Here is a 24,055-nt window from a genome sequence, read left to right on the forward strand (position 1 = left end):
CCAAATATAGACTAGTTTTAGCTATAGACAAAGCTCTTAGAATTTGGCAGAGTCAGAAATCTAATAAAGAGATTGTGTTAAGTACAAACTGCACCTGTTATCTATATGGTGCGGTTTAAAGTCTGAAGCAACGGGGTCATGCTACATTATGATGTATGATATAGAAGCAATGCTTTTACTTCCATTAATGCAGCCAGTTTTAATGCACCAGAGGTTTAACAGATGTAGTGTTGGGGGGGGGCATCCTGTGTGCTCTGGACTCCAGTACAACACAACATTTTGGTAAAAATATGATCGGTTTAGGGAAACTGAACCTATGTGCAAAAAAATAGAATACATACTGTACAAAGCACCATTACAAAACTTTACATCTAAAAATTAAATCTGAAACACAACTGGGTACTGTATATCTGAATCCTACAAAATAGTCACTATATTTTAAAAACATTCATTTCTGAAAAGGAAGCATGGAAATGTGAGGTGACATCTCTCTTAACCATTTAATGCATCTCTCTTAACCACTTAATGCAAATTTAGGATGGATGAAAAAACCGTGTAGGAAGAGGGACAAGCTGGAAATAAATATTCACATTTAAATCTGGGTTGAAAATCCAAAGGTCTTAACATAATATTGGGTTTAGCACTTGTCGACGGGAAAAGTGGCATGGCCGTGGGACTACACTCAATGGGTCTAGAGAAGCTTCTGACAGGTTGCGTGATTTAAAGCATTTTAATGGTTATGCAGATAAGAAGGCACTCAGGAGACCCGATATTCAATTTGCATCAGTCTGCTCAGCGTAGCAGTCAAAGCAATATGCAGAAATGTTCTTGTTTTGCCTATTAGTGAGAATCAGCTTTTGCAAAGTTAGCCCTGTAATGACGGAAGAATCTCTGGACACAATGTGTTTAAAGCAGGACGACAATGAAATTGCTCTCAAGTTTTGATCTCAGACCCGACTCGAGTCCGGCTTATCAAAACCCTGTAACGCAAACTCCTTCCCGGAGACCTGTCAATGCGGTCTGTCACAGGCTCTCGTTAATCGTTCTGTGGTTATTAGGCTACATCTCCTTATGAAATAATACACAAGATATTGTAAGGTGAGCAGAGGTCATCAGTGGAGGCCACAACATTCAGCACAATCTGATGCAGCACAATCTGATGCAGAGGCATCTTCCCATGAGGTAAGGGCGAGGCTATCATCTTGGATCAAGAGACAATTTTTCAGAGAAGGAAGTACACAGCTGACAAGCAGCAAGTAAGGCCTGGTACAAAACACGGTTAACAAGAAGCCCTACATCAACCTGTGCACAGGCAGAATGACAACTCCTGAAAGATATGCAGAACAGTAGCCGTGCATGGCTGTGGATATGGAAACCAGTATTCTACCAGCTTTTAATTTAAGACAACAGTAGAGAGAAATCAACGCAATCCTATTCCTGAAACCTGAAAGAACAGTGGAAGCAGATGGATCTGCTCCGATAGAAAGGATCGTATCTGCCAGCCTAGAACCAGAGCAGATTCCCTAACTGGGGCTTAGGCTTGCATTCCAAAATCCGCCTTAAGTCTACTCGGAGCAATCAATGTAGACTTACAGTTCTGCTGCAGTCCATGAGCAAAGGAAGACGAAGTCAGACCTAGCTATTCCAAATGCTGGACAATCTAATCATAAACAGACCACCTGTCACCATTTTTTATTTATTTTTACTATGGCTAATTTGTGTAATTGCTTCATAATTCAATACGACGTAGGAGTGAGGCTGTTTCGGAACCAATGCGACAAATGGAAATGACCGTTCATTCTCGCCTCTCCCACTTCTACATCTTGAGCCTACAAGACTGGTTGTTAACGTACAACCTGCCGGATTAAAGTCAGAGCAGGCTACACACATCTACATCTAGCGAATGTCCTTTGACTTAACTTGCTTTCTCTTATCCCAATTTTAGACAAGGAAAAAGGCCATCTCCAACAAAACCTTCAAGATAAGCAGGGCTGCGCTAATAGTTTTCAATCTGTTGCCTCCATATACGTGGCACTCTTGACTGATCATTTGCACAGAAAACGTGGGTGGTTTTAGATGGTTACTTGTGATGAATTACTACCATATGCCTTGCTGTTGTTTTGTCATTCCTTGCTTTTGCACAAGAAGATGAGCAACCGAACAACTGTGCTGACAGTTCGCTAGACGTTCTCAATGTTGTTCAGCGAGAGCTAGTTTGCACATGCAAGTTCCGCTTTCCTCTCCACACAGTTGGGTACATAAAACTATGAAGAAATATCTGTGCTTGCCAGCATACCAGAAACAGCCAGCAATGATTTCAACAAGAGAAGCTGCACTTTTCACAGCAACTAAACACACTATTGCAAAGAGAAGTGTACTTATGAGCTATCCCCAAGTTACAAGCTCAACCACTTTAGTTATTGATATATAATTCCTTGCATGACTGCCGATTAACAGTGCAATATATTTCATCTAAACGTGTCCCCTTTATTTTAACTATTTTGCATATATTTACCCTCAATGCAAGGATGATTTCTGGGGTGCTCCAGTCAGTTATTTATTGGAGCACATCAGAAAATGTACAGAAGCTCTGCTTTTAAGTCCATTGCATCACTATTTTTTCCCTTAGTTGTAGCTAGCACAAACCCATATGTCACAAGCCATTTAAAATAAAGACGTTTTAACCTGATAATATTGTTTTGCAACAACAAATATACAATGCAGATTCACTGTATCTGAACAGAAAAACTTTGGTTGGTATGACATCCACAGAGAGTTTTGAAAAATGAACTGACGACCTGGCAGAAGGCTGTTGATATCATCAACATACATTTAGGAGTTTACAAAATGCAGCAAATTCCATTTAAAATGGAAAGCAAATTAAAAAAAAAACCTCAAGTATTGACTTTTTACAAAAACGCTCATTTTAAAAAATGCTAGATGCTTTAAAAAAGGGGGGTTTCCACGTTTACCACAAAGTACTGTACCAAATACAGTGCAAGTTAACTCCGACTAGGATTCTGCTAAAGAAACTGGACAAGAGAAAAACAGGAGCCAAAACCTGTAATTCATGCTTGAGAAATATAAAAATCCTTACACAAGTAACATTGAAGTTTAACTCATAACAGAATTAAATCATTCACTATAAGAAAACACAGTTTGTATACGTTAAGTGGCCTTAATTTAAAAGGGTTATGATTTGCTTAGCCAATTATATGAAAAAATTAGAATAATCAAAATATTTTATTTAAAAAAATAGCAGGTATAGATGCTGTTCAGTATCACATGTTTACTTAAGTAGGCTGGAACGTGACTTGTACCAACAGCTATATCTTGGACCTGTGAGAATAGAAATCAGGTAAGCAAATAGATCAGATCACCTTTTACAAAAATAGTAGTCGTCTTTTTGAGAGAAGAATACTGCTGTTGAAAGGAAGGAAAAGTCAGCATTCTGTATATTCAAGATACTTGTTTTTAATAGCAGCTGATTGATTCCTTGGCAGGAGCCACAGGACATTTTCTTGAATGAAGAACTCCAAAAATTGTCCTTTCCCTCATATCGTCCTAAAGTAGAAAAGGGAGTGGGGGGAAGAAGTTTCCTATATTTCAAGCATTTAACTGTGTCATGGCTGAGGAGAGGATTTTCTGCTTGACGGAGTATAAATACAGTCCCAGGTAAGTCTGCAAATGTTCATTCCACAGCAAACCCACATGTTTCTTCAATGGCGGTTAGCAGCTTTTCATAGAGCTTCTCATAGCTTTCATAAGGAGGAATGTCTATTCGATTGAAGCTGCATGCAGAGAACAAAAGCTTTAATAGGCTTTCAATAATATATACACACTGAATTTATGCTGAATGGCAGTAATAAGTAATATACTTCAAGCAGGTTGCTACAGTTAAAAGAACAGTTACCTCCCACACCGCTAACACTGTCTTCTAAATAGAACTATGCCCATGTTGATCCGTTTTGACAAAGAATTAAAAACACACATGGTGTTGTAAGTAATGAATGGATAAAGACTGCTGGAAAAAACAGTTTCCCACAAAAACGTAGCACAGAGAATCTACTGATGACTAGGCTACGACGTGCAGAAAGAAAAATCATAAATCCTTATTTCTTTCTTCTAATGGTTTTGATGATATGCTAATTATATGCAGGTAGATTACTCATAATAACCCATTTCTGAAGCTGGGTTATTAATGAATTTCTTCTCTAATTAGTTGCAAATTCAATAGTCTCCATGTAGAAAAGAATGAGCATAGTAATGCATCTATAAAGCTTACCAAGTGTGAGCTTTGGGCAGGTTATTTGTGCTAGCATCAATCTGGTGAATTGTGAATAGTCTTGGACCAGCAGCACCTGCAAATGGATCAGAAATTGGGCATTACCATCCAGTACTTTGGAGCACAACCAAAACATGCAAAAGACTGGGCAGAGAAGCAAGCTTTGGAAGGTGGCAGAGAAAGCAGCATCCATGGAGTGTGACCTGTACATCTCCAATTTGATACGTGCCGATTTAAGGCTTTCTAGAACGTATTAGAAAAGTGAATATTAGAAAACATATACCCCCAACCTTCCATTCCTTTCAGTAAGTGAAAACGATGGCTCTGATACACAGACACGCAAAGGGCTTTTGACTGCCCCTTACCATGTTACAAGGGTGGCACTGTGGGTTAAACCACAGAGCCTAGGACCTGCCGATCAAAAGGTCGGCGGTTCAAATCCCCGCGACGGGATGAGCTCCCGTTGCTTGGTCCCTGCTCCTGCCAACCTAGCAGTTCGAAAGCACGTCAAAGTGCAAGTAGATAAATAGGTACCGCTCTGGCGGGAAGGAAAATGGCGTTTCCATGCTTGGTCTGGTTCGCCAGAAGCAGCTTAGTCATGATGGCCACATGTACGCCGGCTCCCTCGGCCAATAAAGCGAGATGAGCGCCGCAATCCAGAGTCGGCCACGACTGGACCTAATGGTCAGGGGTCCCTTTACCTTTACCTTGCCATGTTACAAGGGCTGTAAAGTAGGCTATCTTAACAGGCCTTCTGAATTGAGTATCATGTGCTGCCAAGTCTTATAACAGCCAGAAAATAAAACAGAGCCAGGAACAACAGTTATCAATATATTTATGATAAAATGCTGCAGTAGTTGGACTAGTAGATGCATTTGGAAAACCAGTGCATCGGGCATACCAGACAAAAACACACACAAGCCTACAGATTTAAGACTTTTGACGGAAAGTCATGGCTATGCATTTTATCATGTACTCTGAATATATCACAAATGTTACAAGATTGAAAAAGCAGTAACTGAAAAAAGGAATGGGACTGTGGACAGTGATTCAAAATAAATTTGCTTTTGTGCTTTTTTTTTTTAACCTTGTAATGCTTTGAAACCCTGCAGAGGTACTCTGGATGACCCAGTCACAAACTGCAGTAATCGGGCTCTCCTTTCTTCATCAAAGAGCTCCACGGCTTTCCAAAACCACTTCACAATGTTGCTGTCTGGCGTGCAGTGTTTTAACCTGGTGTTGGCCTTCCAGTCATTAACATCTATCTTCCCAAGGCCACAAATGATGAGCTGTTCATAACGGTACAAATATCAGTCAGTGGAGGACTGCATGCAGTCAATACACCTCACCCCCACCCCCGCAAATCTGCTACAAATAGAAAGTTATCCCTCTAAATGACAAAACTTTTCTTTTTAAAAAACCTCTTGTTATATGAAATGTTGGCAAGTAGAAAATGACAAGTCAGTTTAAGCTTTCAAAGTACATAACCCTAGCTTTCGAAGTGGAATAGCAAACAATATAGTCAGCTTTATCTGTGCATTATAGAAGTCTTAGAAATAAGAAACAGATTTCACTGAAGGTGAGCAGCGAACAGATCCTGATCCACAGCAAGCCCTCGCTATCCAGGCCCCTTTTGGCTTATATGCAGGTTTCTTGGGCTGATTTTTCCTTCTCCCACACATTCTATTCCCCTACAACTTTCTAACCCTACAGCCATGCATCTCCATCATCCCTTCCCGGAAAGAGGGTGGGAGGGGGGGTATTTATAGCGTGCAACATTTAAAAGGGTTGAGATGAGTGGTTGAGAGCAAGGGCAGTAAAGGGAGAAAGGCAGCCTAGCCAAGAATAAGGTCTTCATGGGTTTTGTATAGGGGAAATGGGTGTGTCCATGTGCCATTATCACCCCATCTCTCATGCACCGTGAATTCCCCTCCTGCCCCAACCAGGAGCAAAGCATATAAAAGTCTCACGTGTGTTTGCCTCTCTCACATGCCCTGCTTGGCTGGCACACATGCACAGGACAGTAAAAACGAGAGGTGTGGATTTGTGCGTCTCTCCTGTCCAATTATTGTCTTCCAAAGCAACTACTCTATTCCAAACTTAAAAATGGAAAGTGTAACGCTGGTGGTGAACAAAAGAGATTTAAAGACTCTCTCAAGACAAATCTTTAAAAATGTAGTATAAACACCAACAACTGGAAAACACTGGCCTGCGAGCGCTCCAGCTGGAGAACAGCCTTTATCAAAGGTGTCATGGACTTTTGAAGATGCTCGAACTCAGGACAAAAGGGAGGAATGAGCTAAGAGGAAGGCATGCTTGGCAAATCCTCACCGTGATCAACTCCTGCCCGGAAACCTATGTCCCCACTGTGGAAGGACGTGTGGATCCATAACTGGCCTCCACAGTCACTTACAGACTCACTGTTAAGACCGTGTTCATGGAAGACAATCTTACTCGGCTACGAGTGATCGCCGAAGAAGAAGAGCGCAATGAAAGAGTTCCCATGGGTGTCTTGCATGTTCTGTGCTATCTTCAGCAAATGGGACTAATAGTAGGGTGGTTCAGACACCCTCCCCAATATGTTCTCTACAGAAAATAGAATATGTTTATCTATGGTTACCAGAAAATACTTTCCTACAGAGGTACATTTTAGTTTCCAAGATATCCTTTGACTCACACCGCACAACTTAGGTTTTTTTCTGCCCAACCATTAAGAATTACAAAATTTTACTATTTCAACTTCTATCATCCAGCGCTTATGATACAATATTAAGAATCTGTTTCTTAAAGGAATTGTAAAACACTCAAAATAATGCTAAGGGTAATAAAAATAGCCCTCCAAAGTATGTGATGTATTCTATCAAAAATAGCATTTTAAAGTCATTAACTAGCAAGAGAAGAGTATTACTAAGAAGCCTGTCTACAAAACGTAAAGAAATAAGGAATCCCAACCCTTTGGTGATTTGGTATGTTAACCATGGTTAAAATTACTGCAAATCCTCCATCCCTAGAAGCATTGGGGATCAACTTTGCATTATTGCAAAATTTAAGAAGAATGTTTTTTTTCTTGTTACACTTGATGACCTAGCATATCATTAATGTACTGACCTCTAGCTCCTTCTCATCAAATGTCTTCAGCAGATGTTGTGGGATTACTTCATTAAATCCCTTCTGCAGAGCCAGAAACTGAGCTTCAATCCCTCGTAAAAACCGCCAGTTTACATAAAGCCTGCAATAAATTATAAGTCCTATTTGCAAAGGAGTGTCTTCCCACTCAACAACTTAGATGCTTGATCCCAAGCTGCAAACATTACTACAAACTATTCAACCAAGCATCTACATAGACAGGCTAGAGGCCGTGCAAATGTTGTTGGAACAGTTGGACTAAAACTCCCATCAACCCCAACCAGCGTAGTCAGAGATAAAGGGAGTTATAGTTCAGCAACATCTGTAGGGCCAAAGTTAAGCAGCCATTAACATGACAAAGTCACTCTATTAATTTAAGCATACCATATTACCCTCTACACAGAGCACTGTAACAGAAACCTTTTGGGGTTTTTTAAGACTATGCCTGGCGTGCTCTGGTCCATGGGGTCACGAAGAGTCGGACACGACTAAGCGACTAAACAACAACAAAGACTATAGTTTTTGATACCTGACGTATTCCTTTTTACTCTCCTCTGTGACAGGAATGCTTTTGCCATTAGGTTTCAGTTCATGTTGTATAATTTCACCGTATGCATTATGTTCCACACAAAATGTATGGTCCAAGACTCCGGTAGTATCGTTCTCACTGAAGTAGAGAAAGCAAAATTATATGAATCCTAAATGTCTCAGGCATACCTAACCGTACATCCTATAACCTGCCGTTAAAACAAACAAACAAAAAATAATTTGCTTATACTACCTCTATGAATCCAATACTCTGGAGGGTGTGTGTGTATGTGTGTGATGTCTTCTTTAACATGAAAGTACCCCAAAATTGTTTTATTCCATGATAAAAATCCCCTCTGGTTACAAAGCTTGTGGAATGCTCAGAAGTAACAAGGGAGAACAGACCCTATGTGTCAGCACACGACTAAGAAGAACATTCTATAGAAGACTATGGCCAATTGTAGCCTATATTGTGGTTCCCTAGCCAGTCCTATGCAAAATACACACACATACCTTAAGTCACCCCATCGTGGCTCAGATTGCCTAAAGTTGGCAGGCTTCCCCAATGGGGCTACCAAATGTGTCACATTACATCTGTCCCAGTTTTCTAATAATGATTTGGATTAGAAGACTTAAATTCCCATGGCTCACCTATAGTTTCCCCCCCCCCCCAGCAAAAATTATATTCACAGCCTGCCCATTTATAGCAAATGAATTAAAGCAGAATACAACCATTATAAATTATAAGCATCATTTCAAATAGATCAGTACATACAGTATCCATACTAAGCTGTTGTGAAGATCTGGGTCAACCAATTCCATGTCATCCAACGTAATTGGCTTTCCTAGCAACTGCTTGTAAAAAGGCAATGTGAAGCCCCCATCAATATAATGTCCATGAAACACAGCCATCCCCATGATCCGTCCAACAAAATGGAAGTAGGATAAGTGTTCCTAGAATTGAAGGAAAAAATGTACTCATGCCGGGGTTCTTGGCTTGATTCCAAAACTGATAAAGCATTCAGATTTTTCAACAAGAACCTTTTCTTTAGTATGCAGAAAGATTTACTTAAAAGTTACAATGAAGAGTCCAAAAAATAAAATACAAAGCTTAAAATATGTTAAGGTGCCTGCTTCACTTCCATCAAGATAGTGTGTGTGTGTGTGTGTGTGTGTGTGTGTGTGTGTGTGAGAGAGAGAGAGAGAGAGAGAGAGAGAGAGAGAGAGAGAGAGAGAGAGAGAGAGACTGTACAGCCCCTCTTACAGGATTTGTTGTGTTGCATCACAATACTGGCTTGTGAGCAAGGGTGCAGCCCCTAGTGTTGTATAAACTTGAAAACACTTCCTCTGAACAGCTATTCTTAGGAACACTTCCCTCTTATATTTGACCTCAAAGTTTCCTGCTACAACTTAACACCTTTATTTCTTGTCTAAGGTTTAACAAACCTGCAGCATTCATTAATTTTCATGATTATACCCTGCACTTCAAAGCAAAAACAAAAAGGGAACTCCCAAAGCAGTTTCTACCTGTTCTAAAAAAGAAGTTGAACGTCACTAAAGTAATTCAGATTTGCATAATGCCAGCACACCAAAACTATTAAAAAGGAACTGCTGGCCACAAACATGGGGTACATTTCCATACCGGGTTAACAGCAGAATCTGGGTTTATCTGTAGTGTATAGATGTCATCACGCGAATACTGGAAGAGGCCATAATACGGATTCAGCATTTCATGGGAGAGCAAATAGAGCCATTCCCTGAAGAAAAGAAAACATTTTAAGGGTCAAACACTGTTAAACTGATGCCGAAAAGCACTGGTCTTCAGTGATAAATAATTTCTTAATCAATGACAACAGAATGTGGTAATGGGAAAAGCATTTATTCACAACTGTCTCATAAGCACATTTTCTGAATTTCTTGTTTCGGTTTCTCTCAACTATGCATCTTGCAGACCTGTCCAATCTCTTTAGTTGCATATGTCAAAAGCTGTGTGCTGTCTAAGTGCACTAGCTATGCACAGTAATTGGTTGTGTGCCCTTTATTAACAGGGTGTTGAAGATGGGCTTGAATTTGGGGAGGGGGGGTTTGAGGGGGCAAAAAGAAAGGAAGCAACTGTTTCCGTACCTTGCACCAGAATAGGTAAAGGTAAAGGTACCCCTGCCCATACGGGCCAGTCTTGACAGACTCTGGGGTTGTGCGCCCATCTCACTTAAGAGGCCGGGGGCCAGCGCTGTCCGGAGACACTTCCGGGTCATGTGGCCAGCGTGACATCGCTGCTCTGGCGAGCCAGAGCCGCACACGGAAACGCCGTTTACCTTCCCGCTAGTAAGCGGTCCCTATTTATCTACTTGCACCCAGGGGTGCTTTCGAACTGCTAGGTTGGCAGGCGCTGGGACCGAACAACGGGAGCGCACCCCGCCGCGGGGATTCGAACCGCCAACCTTTCGATCGGCAAGCCCTAGGCGCTGAGGCTTTTCCCACAGCGCCACCCGCGTCCTGCACCAGAATAAGAAGATGTAAAACAAAGAAGCACACAGGGAAGAAAGCAGTGACAAAGAAAAACTTTTATAGAACGTGACTTACCCTCCAATAGGGTTGCCATAGTTCAAAAAGTAAAAACCAGGACATCCCCAGAATTGTTGAGCTTGCTTTTTTTAAAGGAAACCCCAAAGTTGTGGAGCTTTTTTTTTTTTAGACAAACCCCAAAGTTTGGCATGGTGGTAACTAGAGCCCCTGTTTTGCATGCAAAAGTTCTCTAGTTCAATCCCAAGTGTCTCTGGTGACTGGAGAGCCCTGGTCCAAAACCCTGGAGAGCTAGACCAGTGGTAATAGGATTGCCATATTTCAAAAAGTAAAAACCAGGACACCCCGAAAGTCATTGAGCTTTTATTTAAAAAAAAATTAAAAGAAAAAAGGCCAAGATACCCACTATTTTCCGATTGACTTGCCTAAGATCCAGGACAAAGCAACACATTTTGGGAACCACCACCCTGGCATCAATTCCACCTTTGAAATCCCGGAAATGTCCGAACGTCTGGGGGACCAACCCTCTGATGTTCCTGAGATGAAAATCGGGATGCGTGTCTTTTGGTGCCGTGTTCCCACGCAAGCCGCAGCACAGTGCCAAAAGACACATGCCTTTCTGTGCCATGCTGCTGCACGAGTCAGCTGGCCGCCTCCCCTGCCGCAGCCGCTACCTGGCAGTTGCTTGCTCCCTTACCTCTCTGCTCGCTTCCTCTGCCTGCGCAGCACCTCAGGCCGCCATGACAGTGGCGGCAGCAGAGGGGCCAACAAGAGGGTTGCGCACATCCACTCCAGCAGGGCCGGGCCTGAGAAGGCAGCGAGAAGAGGTCCGGGTGTGCCACACCACACCTTAGCTTGCTTCCTACTACAGTGGTACCTCAGGTTAAGAACTTAATTCGTTCTGGAGGTCCATTCTTAACCTGAAACTGTTCTTAACCTGAAGCACCACTTTAGCTAATGGGGCCTCCCGCTGTCGCCGCTGCGCGATTTCTGTTCTCATCCTGAAACAAAGTTCTTAACCCAAGGTACTATTTCTGGGTTAGCGGAGTCTGTAACCTGAAGCGTCTGTAACCTGAAGCGTATGTAACCCAAGGTACCACTGTATAAGATACCCTTGCAGGACCACTGCAATTGCAAGCACCGGTTCATTTTCCTCCCTCAGCTCCATGGCGGTGCTGGAGGGGGAAAATGGGATATCCCAGTATCAAATCAGATTCTGAAATTCCAGGAATGTGCCAGGGGAATCGGGACACTTGAAGGTTATGGTATGATTCAAGCAGGGGCGAAAAGACAATCGTTTTTTAGATAAAGGGAGCCATTGTCGTCTTTCATTTATTAACAAAACACACAGATTCGCAAATGTACAAGAAGGAAAAAGAATAAAAAAATATGTAAAGAAAGTTTTTAAGATCATTGTTCCAATCATAAACAATGTTGGAGTAGCTATATATTGTTAAATGTGAAACTTAAGAGCTTAATTGACATTCTAATTCACAGTTCTTTTGGAAGGCTTTAAATTAACTGAATGTAGACCTTCTACTGTTTCAGCATAGTGTAAATAAAAAAATTGTCCAGTAGCACCTTAGAGACCAACTAAGTTTATTCTGGCTATAAGCTTTTGTGTGCATGCACACGTCTTCAGATTGTGATAGTCACACTGAATGCAGCTTACTGCACTGTACTGAACAGATATTAACAGTATGCTGAAATATACCCATTACCTGAAGGACTATTACTTTAAAAGCTTAAAATTTAAAGTGCTAAATAAATTTGCTCCAGTTGGTAAATATTGGTTTAGCTAACAGCAAAAAAAATTCACAGAATTTCACAGTGCTTCTGAGATTTATTTTCCTGGCATGGGTCACTAAAGCTCATTGCCAACAGGCCAGCTTATGCCAAATGGAATTGATGGCAGACTCCTTAGATCACCCGAGAGAACACTCCTCTGCTTCTGGTCTTTGGAATTGATAAGTAACTGAACTACAAGCATTTGTTCAACTATTAGTTGTCCATAAAGAAAGCTGGAGGTAAACGCAGGTGCTTTGGAATTTAAGGAGAGGGAGGCTCATATCCTGTGGTCTGCCAGTGGAGTTAGGGGGAGGAAAGAGAGAAAAGACCCACTGGTGATGTTACAAGGAACCCAATAAAAACATCTGCTGGGGACCTCTGAGCAGCGAAGTTGAGGGCAGATATTGAAGATTAAAAGCTACCCCTGAGTGGCAATCTTAACGTATCTGGATGTAAAAAAAAAAGAATTCTGTTCCAACAATGTGATAAGAAATGCACCTGAAATCTTAAATTAATTGCCAACCTTCATCCCCGTTACCCTACATGCTGTGAGGCAGTTTTGGGCAAACCATTCCCACCTGCCCTAAACCAGACATCAGGTGTGGGGCTGATAAGGGAAGGCCTTGGCTGAAGAGGGCTTTGTGGGCACTGAAAAGGAATAGTGTGTGAAGGAATAGAATTTTATGTCATTTTGTGGTGGGCTTCTGGTTGGAAAACGTGGGCTGCAAAATGGTTACTTTTGGCTTTAAAGGGTTTTGTGCAAATGGGAATCAAAAGTTCAAGGCGAGTTAAAAGTGCCAAGGGGTATCTTGCTGACATCTGCACAGAAGGGTCAAAGATTTATCCTGGCAATTAAGGGGGGATAGAAACACAACTGAAACACTCCTCTCCTCCTGATTCGCTAACATATTTGGTGGAGAAGTGAAAATATTGTGCGTAAGTCAAGCTAGGAAACAGCCTAGTTGGTCAAAAGGTCGGAAACTTCAAGAGCGGGAGTTGAGAAGCTGCAAGTGAGAAAAGGGACAAAACCCTGAAAAATGTTAAGAGAGCAGAGTTGGATACTGCAGGAGAGGACTAAAGAACTATGAAGGGATACAGAAGCTCAATTAAGGGATGCAAATTGATGAGTATTGGCTTAGTTAGGGAAGCATTATAGAAGAGGTATAGCAGGATGCATATGTTTGAGCTTATGGATTCAAACTGTAAAACTAGTTCCCTCCTACTAAAGACATCCACTTGGTGGCAGTGCTGAAGAAAAAGGAGGGGTTGGTGCTTGGGTGATTTGTTTCCCTTCCCTCTCATGTTCCAGGCTGTAGCTTGTGCTCTTTCGCACAGTCCCTTTTGTGAACAGAAAAGCCACAGCACACTAAAAACACTCCACACTATATTGTTTCACAATCAGAGGTCAGAGCCTACTTGCATTGCTGATTCTGAAAATGTAGTGTTGCACTCCCCAGCCCTATTCTGTTACTTGGAATTGCGGCAACTGAATGTTTAGTCCAAACACACAGCAGAAAAGATTTCATGGTATGCAGCAAGCAGGGAAAGGTCATTCCCATTTCCTTGTTTGTTTGAAGCCTACACGACCTTCCTTCTTGCAAGAAATTATTAACACAGAATGCAATTCTTAACATTGCAAAGCTTGGAAAAAAAATTAAAAATTGCAAACCTTCTGTTCTCTAATGATCTAATCTATACTAACTAGATGGCGAAAAATCACAACATATTGGAGCCAAGATTCCATTCCGGGAGTGGAAGAAGACCACCATTCACAGAACAGTTCTATCCAGCCTGTTACCTTGAAACGGATATGCTCAACAGAGTTGACAAAGCTCTAACATAATCCGTTAAACCCTTACATGCAACAATGGATTTCCCCATTATTAATCAAATTTTACCATTTGTAGTATGTTGAGTGTTGGCAGATAACATGCCTTGAGTCTCAAGGTCAGTAGGACCATAAATTACTTCCGACCATAGAGAGGTTCTTCTGAGAGTAAGAAAAATTGTGGCTCATTTTCTAAGAGTAAATATATACTAATGCATTCATTCAGTATAAGATGGCAATCAAACTAAGGGGTGGGATTTGAATACAGGCTACTGCTAAAGATGAATGAACTTGGGGAGTCAGGATAGGGGGTGGGGAGAGAACCAGCATGCCTGTTTTTCCCTCTTTCCCCAGACTTGCCATATATTGCTGAGCTCTGCTGTTGTCAGTGCCTTCAGATCAATCTCCAAGTATCAGAATTTATTTCAACAGCAACTCTGGATGCTGCTTGATCCTGGTTTAGGAGACAGTCCTAAGGCATTTTAGATAGCACATTATTATTTACCTGGCAACTCCTCCATAGTCAAGGCCTTCTTCCCCACGAAATTTTATCATTAATCTCTTCCACAGGTCTTTGGGCCTCATCTTCATGACTTGTCTGTAAGACTCCTGGAATTACACCAGATAATACATTTAACAATATTATCATAGTCCTTACTCTGATGTTCCTCTGCTCATGATTCTAAAGAAAGAACAAATCGGAGTATCCAAAACTTACAGCAGGTGGCATCATAATATATAAGCGGGCATCTTTTGTCATTGCTACATGCACTTAAAAATGCCTTTTAACCTGCAGGGGTATCTTGCCCATTTTCTTGCGCAGCTTACATGAATTGCTAATGTTTTGAGATTATTCTGGGTGTACTTGAAAAGTAGTTTGGCATAATACATTTGTGGTGAGAAGGTTTTCACAATTCCTGCTGAATGAGAGCACAAGAAGCAATCCTGGTCCATCATGGCTGGACGTTTATTCCTTACAGCCACAAGAAAAGGGGGCAGTTCATACATCAGTACACCGAAACCCTCTCAAGTTTGCGCAGCCCGATGTAAAACACAGGCGCTTGCTATAAATCATGGGTAGGCAAACTCAGGCCCGAGGGCCGGATCTGGCCCAATCGCCTTCTGAATCTGGCCCATGGATGGTCTGGTAATCAGCATGTTTTTACATGAGTAGAATGTGTGCTTTTATTTAAAATGCATCTCTGGGTTATTTGTGGGGCATAGGAATTCATTCATACCCACCCCCAAAATAGTCCAGCCCCCCACAAGGTCTGAGGGACAGTGGACCGGCCCCCTGCTGAAAAAGTTTGCTGACCCCTGCTTTAAATTATAGATTGTGCGTCCAAGAAAGCATGTATAGGACTGAAGCTTAGATTCAGTAAAATGATGCCTGACGATACATGTCGGATATACACAACGAATAAGATTCAGCCTCCTCACTTTATCACATTGCTCACCATGAAATCTCAAAAAATGTGCTGTAGTTCAGACGACGTTTCCACATAATCTTTGTCCATTTACATTGCCAAAAAAAGCAAGAACCATCCTGGCGGCAGGATGTTCCCCCGCATTATTTAACACCTAAGATAACTCTACCGAAAGTTACCTCAAAAATTTCTTCCCTGGAGACTTCTATACGGCAGTGTCCAGCTTGGGGCTGCTGCTGGGATAGCTCCTGTCTCAGAATCTTGAGTTTCTGCACAAGGTCCCGCTTATACCTGGGCACAGTCAGGCACTCGGCCTCATCTGGAAGCTGGCAAAGCGAGACTACCTGCTGCTGCTGCTGCTGTTGATCCTTGAGTTGGTTCTGACGACTGAAAAGAATGGCAGCTGCTGTCAGTAATTCAAGACTTCCCATTATTTCCCCCCCCCCCAACAAATTAATATGCCTTTCAACCAACATTCTGAGGCAAGTGTAACAATGGTTTCTATGCGAGTGCCCTGCTTTTCCACTAATGTTTCCTAAAGGAGACTAAGAACATATCCATCTGCCTGTCTTGATCGTTTTCAACCAGCTTTGAGGGGTTTTGAACATTTCTGCTAAGCAGATTGCAGCACCATATTGACAACCCGCTGCTCAAAAGCTCTTTCATATTTGTTTTGCATGTTTTATCGATGTTCATGTGAATGTTCAGGGTTAGGTCGAGGCACAGCCAATTTAAATTTGATACAACCTTACATTTTAAAGAAGAATTCGCTTACAAAAATGCTTGTACAGAACATTTGACAAAGATTGTACCTGGGCTAGTCGGGACCATAGGATTGTAGGCAGATTGGTAAGGTGAAAAGGGAAACAGATTGACATGCCCTCAACAGACACAAATAAATGGCTATTTTTTATTAGCTGTTCTAAAAAAAAATGTATTGAAGTGAAGTTCAGGTTGCAACTGGGGAAGTGGGGGGGAAGCTTTATAAAAAATATTTTCTACGGAAATGTTCCTGGAGATTTGTCATGCCAAATTTTGCTGCGCAGTATGTTCTGCGCAGGGAAAGGAGCGTTGAAGTGGCTGCAAGGAAGGCAATCTCCAGGTTAAATGGTTCAGCTTAATCTGCAGTTCTGCAAAATTCTTCAACACACGGGTCTGGGCTGCATGTAAACTCAGAAAAGATGTAAAATTTTGCTATGAACAGCGGGCCTTGGCATCCTTACTGAAAAGTAAAAGTAGCTATGTTGCCTACAAGAAAAGTTGAAAAAGTCATATTAGCGCAACAAAATCTTTGGGGGGGGGGGGGGAGACAACCATTGTGTGTTCCTTTTTCCCAGCAGCCCTTAGTACCACCTGAGCTCTGCATAGCACTTAACTGTGATTCATTCTGACATGCAAATGAAGCTCTTGTTAACGGTTTACTGGGAATGCCCAGGTTGCTCCTGCTTCACTCTGTCCTAGTTGTGAGTGTAGGAAGTGAACCACAACTCCTTGCTTAACATTATGTCCAAACCGGGAATTGCAATTTGTTCTGCTCCAAAATAAACTGCAACTGGTAAGACAATGTTGGTTTTTGGGGCTTGGCTAATTGGTCCACATCCACCATGAAGATCTGTTTCCAGCTAGGCTCTTGGGTTGGGGTACAGTGGGATTGACTTACACTTGCCATGATAACGAGTCATGCCTTTTGCTCAGTTATCCATCCGTCTGCCTGGACAGCAGACCCTGAAAGCACTCAGTATGTCAGCAACAAATTATTTACACCCAGTCCACTTTATGCTGAATAATTTAAAAATTGGCTTTTTTTTTTTACACTGAGCTCTGAAGTTTCTGTTCTTCCACTCCACAATTCTTAAATTTAGAGTTCCCTAAATTTATCACTACATGCTAAACTTACATACTTTGAGGTTGGACAGGCAACTGAAGCCATGTATAATTTCACTGAGACATACATTTGTTTTTTTTAACTAATCTAAAGCTTTGGATATATCGAAACCACAAAAATTATCTCCTCTTTAGTGAAAAGAAGGGAGAAATCATCTTCACATATCTCGCCTTACTGTAGCAGACAGTAACACACACTGGAGAAAATTTATCAGACTGAGGACTTTGCTGATGACACTATTGTACTATTGGTTGGATTTCTGAAATCCTTTCATAATGAAAGACAGATGTATGAATGAAAAAGCTTAAATGTTGTAGCAATAGGCTGAGAAGTGCAAAAAAGATCTGTGATTTTACAGCTTGAGGTTTATCCTACTGAAAGACAACCTGAAGGTTGTCACAGCTATCTTGGAAATCTATAAGGATCACAATTTTATAGATGTCTTAGAATAGTAATATATATTTTTTTAAATTACATTCTTCTTCAGTAGGTAACACAGACTCCTCAAATATCACACGTTATATTTGAATTCGCTTGACATTCTAGCCAAGAGATGACCACAGCCCTGAGATTTTAATTAACTAATGTTTACTCAGAGTAGACCCATTAAAATCAGTGGGCCTAAGTTAGTCGTGGTCATTAATTTTAATGGGTCTGAGTAAAATCCCCACCCCCCAAAATTTCCAAACAGATTTGATTCTGTAAGAAATAGCTTCCAAAACTATGTACATATTTGCACATAAGGTACACTAAGCGTTTTCAGATATACTGAAGACAATTTAACTTTTACTTTTTTACCTTCCACAGCCTCCCTTCCTATAAAAAAGTGGTTCCAGAGTCTCATCACTAGTCTAGCCCTGCGGATTCTTATGCCCAGTCACATTCTAACCACCCAGCTTTTGTGGAGTATTTACTTAATGCTGTGCAGGTGTTTCCTAAAATAGCATTTAAAAGGTGTTAAAGCGAAGAACAATGAAATAAAATTCCAGGAGTGTCTGAACAAATGGATCGTTCTGTCTAGACAATGGCAATTTTGATTTATATAGTCTCTTCTGCTTTTGGAAACATGGCTAACAGAGTAAAGCAAGGAAGGCATTAAATGCAGAAGTGAATGGAAAGAAGAGCTCAGATGGTGACGACAAGCCCATTTTATTGCCCTATGCGTTTCAGATTAAAACTCTTCCTCAAGGGCAACTGAATCAGTTCTTTCAAAGTCAAACCAAAAAATCTTGCTGCCAAGAATATTTCAAAGCGCTTATTTTGTATTGGTTTAAAATATTAAAGGCAGACAATGCAAATCACTAAGCTTCTGTAATACCTTGTATAATTATTCTTCCACATATTCCCTCAATAATATATATTTCAGATTGCTTCTCCCCAGGACTACAAAGTCTCAAGAGATCTTAAGTCAACACGAAGGAGTTATATTATCCAAGGTGGCAGAATCAACCTATTGCACATTCCCAGAGAACCACTGTCGTGCTCCAAAACATTAATCTGCATGTGCTGGTGACATCATGAACTCACTTTAGAACCAGGTGCAAGTTAGCCGATAGCCGTGGATCTGTGAATTGCGTTGTTCTGTTGTTATGGTCAACAAAATAAACTCTGCCTGTTGCTGTATTCCGGATCTCCCATCCAGGAGGCAAAGGACCAAGCTCTTCACAATTGATGTTGCTAAGATCCCTGCAAAAACAAACATAAAAATGGGAGAGAGAGAAAAACCCCCCTCAGTATTTGGCCTCTGAGCCAAACCAGTGTAAAAGTAACATTACAATTCCATGAAGCCTGGGAGTATGCATTGTTTCGGAAACTTGATCTATACAGCTGGAATGTCTACTCTCAAGGAGCAAGCCCACCAAAGGAAAAGAAAAACGTACTCTCAGAAAAACATCCCGCTACACTGGTCTTGGCAAAACTGTTATCGAGCAACCTATGTTTTTTGCTTTAAAAAGAAAATAACTACATTGGTAATTAATGGGATACTGACTTAAAATGAAAACAAAATCCTTTTTCCTACAGGAGCTGCATGTTCTTAATGCCAGTTTTTAAAGGACATCGGAATAGTTCTGTTTTTTTAGAAACAGTGGAAGGTGGACAGACACATTTGTCAATACCGGTGTTTTCCATGAAGATTTATGCATGCGTGCCACAGACAATTTTCGCCAACTAAGAAAACTAGCCACTAGATGTCGTAAAAAATCATAATCCCAGTAGGGTTGTGTCCAGTTATTGCATGACTAGAAAGAAGGCAATCACACAATCAGGTGGAATCTACAAACACATAAAAATCATTCTGAAAATGGGGTGTTGTTTTTTTTTTTTTTTTAAAGCAAAGCATTTTAAAAAATACATTGAATTTTCCTTAAGGCTCACCATCGCTATCTAGTGTCACATTGTATGTTGCACTTAAAACACACTTAAAACATTTTATTTGCAGCTGTGTAGCAGCTGAGCCCTCAGTCTCTCTTTCCCTCCTCCTGTCCCCCCCCCCCCCCACAAATGCTCTCCTGGGGAGTAGGGAGCCTGAACAGAGCTGCTGTGGAAAGGGAAGAAATTGCCTCAAATCAGGCAGGGGGATCTGGGGCTAGTGATTTCAGGCACTCCATCACTAAAGCTCCGTATAACACAGCTTTCACTGGACAGGAGCTCCCAATCTACTAGAGAGATTAAACATCCTAACCTGTAGCAATGTTTATATCATTCATATCCCATCTTCCTTCCAAGGAGCTCAAGATAGCCTACATGGCTCTCCCCCAAAACTTTGCCCTCACTAGCACCCTGTAAAGAAGGGTGGGATGAGAGACAGGGACTGGACCAAGGTCTCTTAATGAGATACATGGTCGAGTGGGGATTTGAACTCGGATCTCATTGGTCCAAGTCAAACACTCGGATCACTACATCATGCTAGCGCTGCAAGGAACTGAACAAGTTAGCTCTAAATATGTACGCAGCAGGTGATTTACCAAAATTATTTTATGCCTGTGTCAATTAATATTAAAAGAAAAAATGCGTAATCAACATTTCAGCGACCAGCCAGCGCTGTGCACACTGTTAAAAAATATTTGAATATTCTGTGCCCAAAAAACCTCCCTTAGAATTCTGAGGCAAGTTGATAAAAATATGCAAAAGTTCCGCACAGGTCTGTTTTAAACTACTTACTTGACACAGAAAGGGAAAGGATGGAAGGCACAAAAATCTGATCAGTGAAAGGTCTTACTCTGTCCCTCTCAGATCTCTGTGAATTCACTAAGCACTGCAAACACTACATTGCTTCAGAGTCTGGGGCTATAAGCTTTCTGTTTCTCTTGCTATAAATTATATCAGAGCTTCTTAGGAGTCTGAATTTTCTGATACCACTTCCAAAATCTGGGCTTGCACAGGTTCATAGATAACATACCTCCTGCCAACAGGCTATTATAGCCAATGTATATATTACTAATTTGATTTGTACAGCAACTTTATTTAACTTACAGCATCAAAGGACAGGTTATCCGCTTACCTCGGTACACGTGGATCATGCCATGTGCTTACACCAGTCTGAGTATGTAGGAAATACACCTGCCCTTGCTGAGTTGTCCTTTGCTCTGTTCATTCAGACGTGCCAATGTGGAAACAAAAGATTGCTTCGTTTACTAATGAAAATCCCATGCAAAAGGTTAACAAGTTCACAGACTTGAAATAACTCTATAAATTCCCTTCCCCTCGAGATTTGTCAAAACCTGAATGTCTTTGTGAAGAACAGTTAAAAAGACTTTCGTGCTTGGTCTAGCTTTAACAGCCAGAGCAAAGCAAGAGTAGAGGTAGCTTAATTTTTAAACAATATATTTTCCCAGTTGGCTATTGTATTCTGGGCTGGATCCAACAAAATTGTTCCCTTAGCAAAACGCGTTTCTGCCAAACCAGCAGGACATTTCCCCCTCTTTCCCCTGTACCCCTCTATTCTATTCTGGGGGTTTCCCCTAATCCTCTGGAGCAGCTTGGGGTGGGGTTGAAACTCTCACTTTAGAGGTTACGTTTTCATGTATTTGCCTTATGATTAGATCATAGGGCAGGAGACATATACACAGAGAGGAAGATTACGTGGAAACACTGAGCCATAGCAACAGAAGTGAACTGCAACTTAAAGTGGGTCTCAAAGGATTTTGAAATATTTTATGAACTGAAAATTCTGAAGAATTTCTTTGGAAGTCAAGGGTAGTATAATAATGCACGAGTTATTTTTTCCTGAGAATTTTTAACACATATGGAGTTAAAAGTTAAAGATAAAGGACCCCTGGACAGTTAAGTCCAGTCAAAGATGACTATGGGGTGCGTCGCTCATCTCACTTTCAGGCCGAGGGAGCCGGTGTTTCTCCACAGATAGATTTCCGGGTCATGTGGCCAGCAAGACTAAACTGCTTCTGGCACAACAGGACACGGAAATGCAGTTTACCTTCCCACCACAGCGGTACCTATTTATCTGCTTGCACTGGTATGCTTTTGAACTGCTAGGTTGGCAGGAGTTGGGACAGAGCAATGGGAGCTCACCCCATCACATGTATTCAAAGCACCAACCTTCCGATCGGCAAGCCCAAGAGGCTTAGTGGTTTAGACCACAGCGCCACCCGAAAACCTAAACTTTACCTAAACTGGTGTAACGATAGAGGATCATATTAAGCAGAAAGTTAGAAATTTGCATACTTATGGCCATACCATAAAATACCCTGGACTGGATCCAGACTGAATTAGCCATTGCTAACTTGTTCCATTAGTTTCAATAGGCCCAAAGTAACACACTTTGGTCAGTTCCAACCCATTGCTTTGTACTATAGGATATGTCTCTTAGAATCCTCAGACAGCTAGGTCTTTTAAAGGTGTTTATTAGCCTTCAAGGATACAATGAAAAATGCAACACCAAAACTTTCTCTCAAAGAGTGAGAAAAGCTTTGTTTCTTGTATTTCTGCACTGCCTTTCATGCAATGGCATTAATGGTAGGACGTAACATGGAAGTGGTTAGCATTTAATGCTGTTCTCTAAGGCCATTCCCAGTTCCCTCATATCATCTATTGATACTCTGTGCCATATGCCTCTATCACCATCTGCAGCAAAGACTCTGTTCATTAACATGTCTTCCTGGATGTTTCATTAACACCTGCCCATTTTATTTCCTCTACAATGTCTATACAAGGGATCGGAGAGGTATACCAACCAGAGCCAGGTGCAAAATAGTGGCTCACCTGGGTAGTCATAAACTAAGAATTTAAAAACTGGGTGCTTCTGAGCCTAGGAATTTGTGATCAGACCAAGTTCTCAAGTCTTTTCACCCAAAATACCAAGTTTTACACCAAGCATAATTTAGGCGCAGGAAAGCTTTAAAACTGTTGCTATTGTTACATAATTACGATTCAGAAACCACTGCGGCCAGAGAATGTTTTATGTTCTGTGAGCAAAGCTACCAGAAGCTGAATTCAGATAAAACATTTTAATCTTTATTACCAGTCCCTCAGACGTGCTTAATTTGGGAATGCATTTCAGTTATAACACAGATTTTCCTACACATGTACATTGGCACGAGATATAACTGGAGTGTGCTTTTCTGGACAATAAACATAAATTTGTTGTTTTGTTTTTTTAAAAAATAACATCTTTAAGCCTTTGAGAAAGAAACATACACAAAATGTTGTTCTCTCTCTCTCTCTCTCTGTAATATCACCTATTCCAGTGTTTTTCATCCTTTTTTGGGCAAAGGCACACTTGTTTCATGAAAAAAATCACACGGCACACCACCATTAGAAAATGTTAAAAAAATTAGAAAATGTTAAAAAAATTGACTATATATAAAGTAATTCTCTTGAATAGGAATCAAATAAACACAAAGAAAGTATTTTATAATTACTTTATTATGAAATAGTAAGTAAACAGAAATATGAAAAATTATAAAATACTTTATTTTTAAATCTTTTGAATTTTTCAATTTTTCCCACGGCACACCAGGCAACATCTCGCGGCACACTAGTGTGCCGCGGAACAGTGGTTGAAAAACACTGACCTATTCCATTCAAAAAGTTTTCTGTTCTTCCCTCGTCTTGCAGTGAGACTGATTAAATTAGAAGCCTGAGATCTGGACTAGTGAATTTCACCACTCCGTGGTTCAAGTAAAAGAAGCAACGATCAGAATAGGAATAAACATGATTTTTCTCTCACACAGTAAAGCTCCAGCACTATACTACATCCATACAGTAATTAAGTCACCAGAGCTGGACTGGGACCAGTATCATGAAAGCGTGAAGGGGGAAATCCCTCTCATTAGATCTTCAGAATAATAGTCGTTTGAAGTACATAGCCTTTGAAAAACAGACAGACAGACAGTTGTGCAGTTTTAGAAATGCGTACCATATCCTTCCGGTAAATCTGGAGGCGTATGTAGATGGGTCCTGCTCATGTAATTCCTGTGCCTCTGAGACCTCACTCTTCTCTCTGCTAGCCTGGGATCTGATGCCTGTCCACACGTCGCGCCATTTATTCCCGTAAGCGGTGTGTTCTCATCCACAAAGCAGCTCAGTGGTCGACCTGGACTTGAATATTCCGATGCTGGCCTGTTAACAGTAATAATGTTTTTGAGACCTCTCTGTTTTAGAGAACTGTTTCTAAACCATAGATTGCCAACCTTTTTGGACGCATG

The 24,055-nt window shown here is 41.1% G+C and overlaps 1 protein-coding gene across 1 annotated transcript in view; it reads right to left on the reverse strand.

Moving 5' to 3' along the window:
• Positions 1-241: 241 nt before the first annotated feature.
• Positions 242-24,055, reverse strand: part of SMURF2 (SMAD specific E3 ubiquitin protein ligase 2) — a 71,101-nt gene continuing 47,287 nt past the window's right edge. The window contains exons 6-17 of the mRNA XM_077920121.1: positions 23,767-23,969; positions 20,893-20,977; positions 18,918-19,076; positions 15,685-15,892; positions 14,584-14,687; positions 9,582-9,696; positions 8,715-8,893; positions 7,941-8,078; positions 7,394-7,514; positions 5,373-5,574; positions 4,286-4,361; positions 242-3,791 (exon numbers count right to left, since the gene is read on the reverse strand). Of these exons, the coding sequence (XP_077776247.1) occupies positions 3,692-3,791; positions 4,286-4,361; positions 5,373-5,574; positions 7,394-7,514; positions 7,941-8,078; positions 8,715-8,893; positions 9,582-9,696; positions 14,584-14,687; positions 15,685-15,892; positions 18,918-19,076; positions 20,893-20,977; positions 23,767-23,969 (1,690 nt within the window). The 3' untranslated portion in view covers positions 242-3,691. The remainder of the gene's footprint in view (positions 3,792-4,285; positions 4,362-5,372; positions 5,575-7,393; positions 7,515-7,940; positions 8,079-8,714; positions 8,894-9,581; positions 9,697-14,583; positions 14,688-15,684; positions 15,893-18,917; positions 19,077-20,892; positions 20,978-23,766; positions 23,970-24,055) is intronic.

This window comes from Podarcis muralis, chromosome 2 (assembly GCF_964188315.1).
Source record: "Podarcis muralis chromosome 2, rPodMur119.hap1.1, whole genome shotgun sequence".
NCBI classification, from domain to species: Eukaryota; Metazoa; Chordata; class Lepidosauria; order Squamata; family Lacertidae; genus Podarcis; species Podarcis muralis.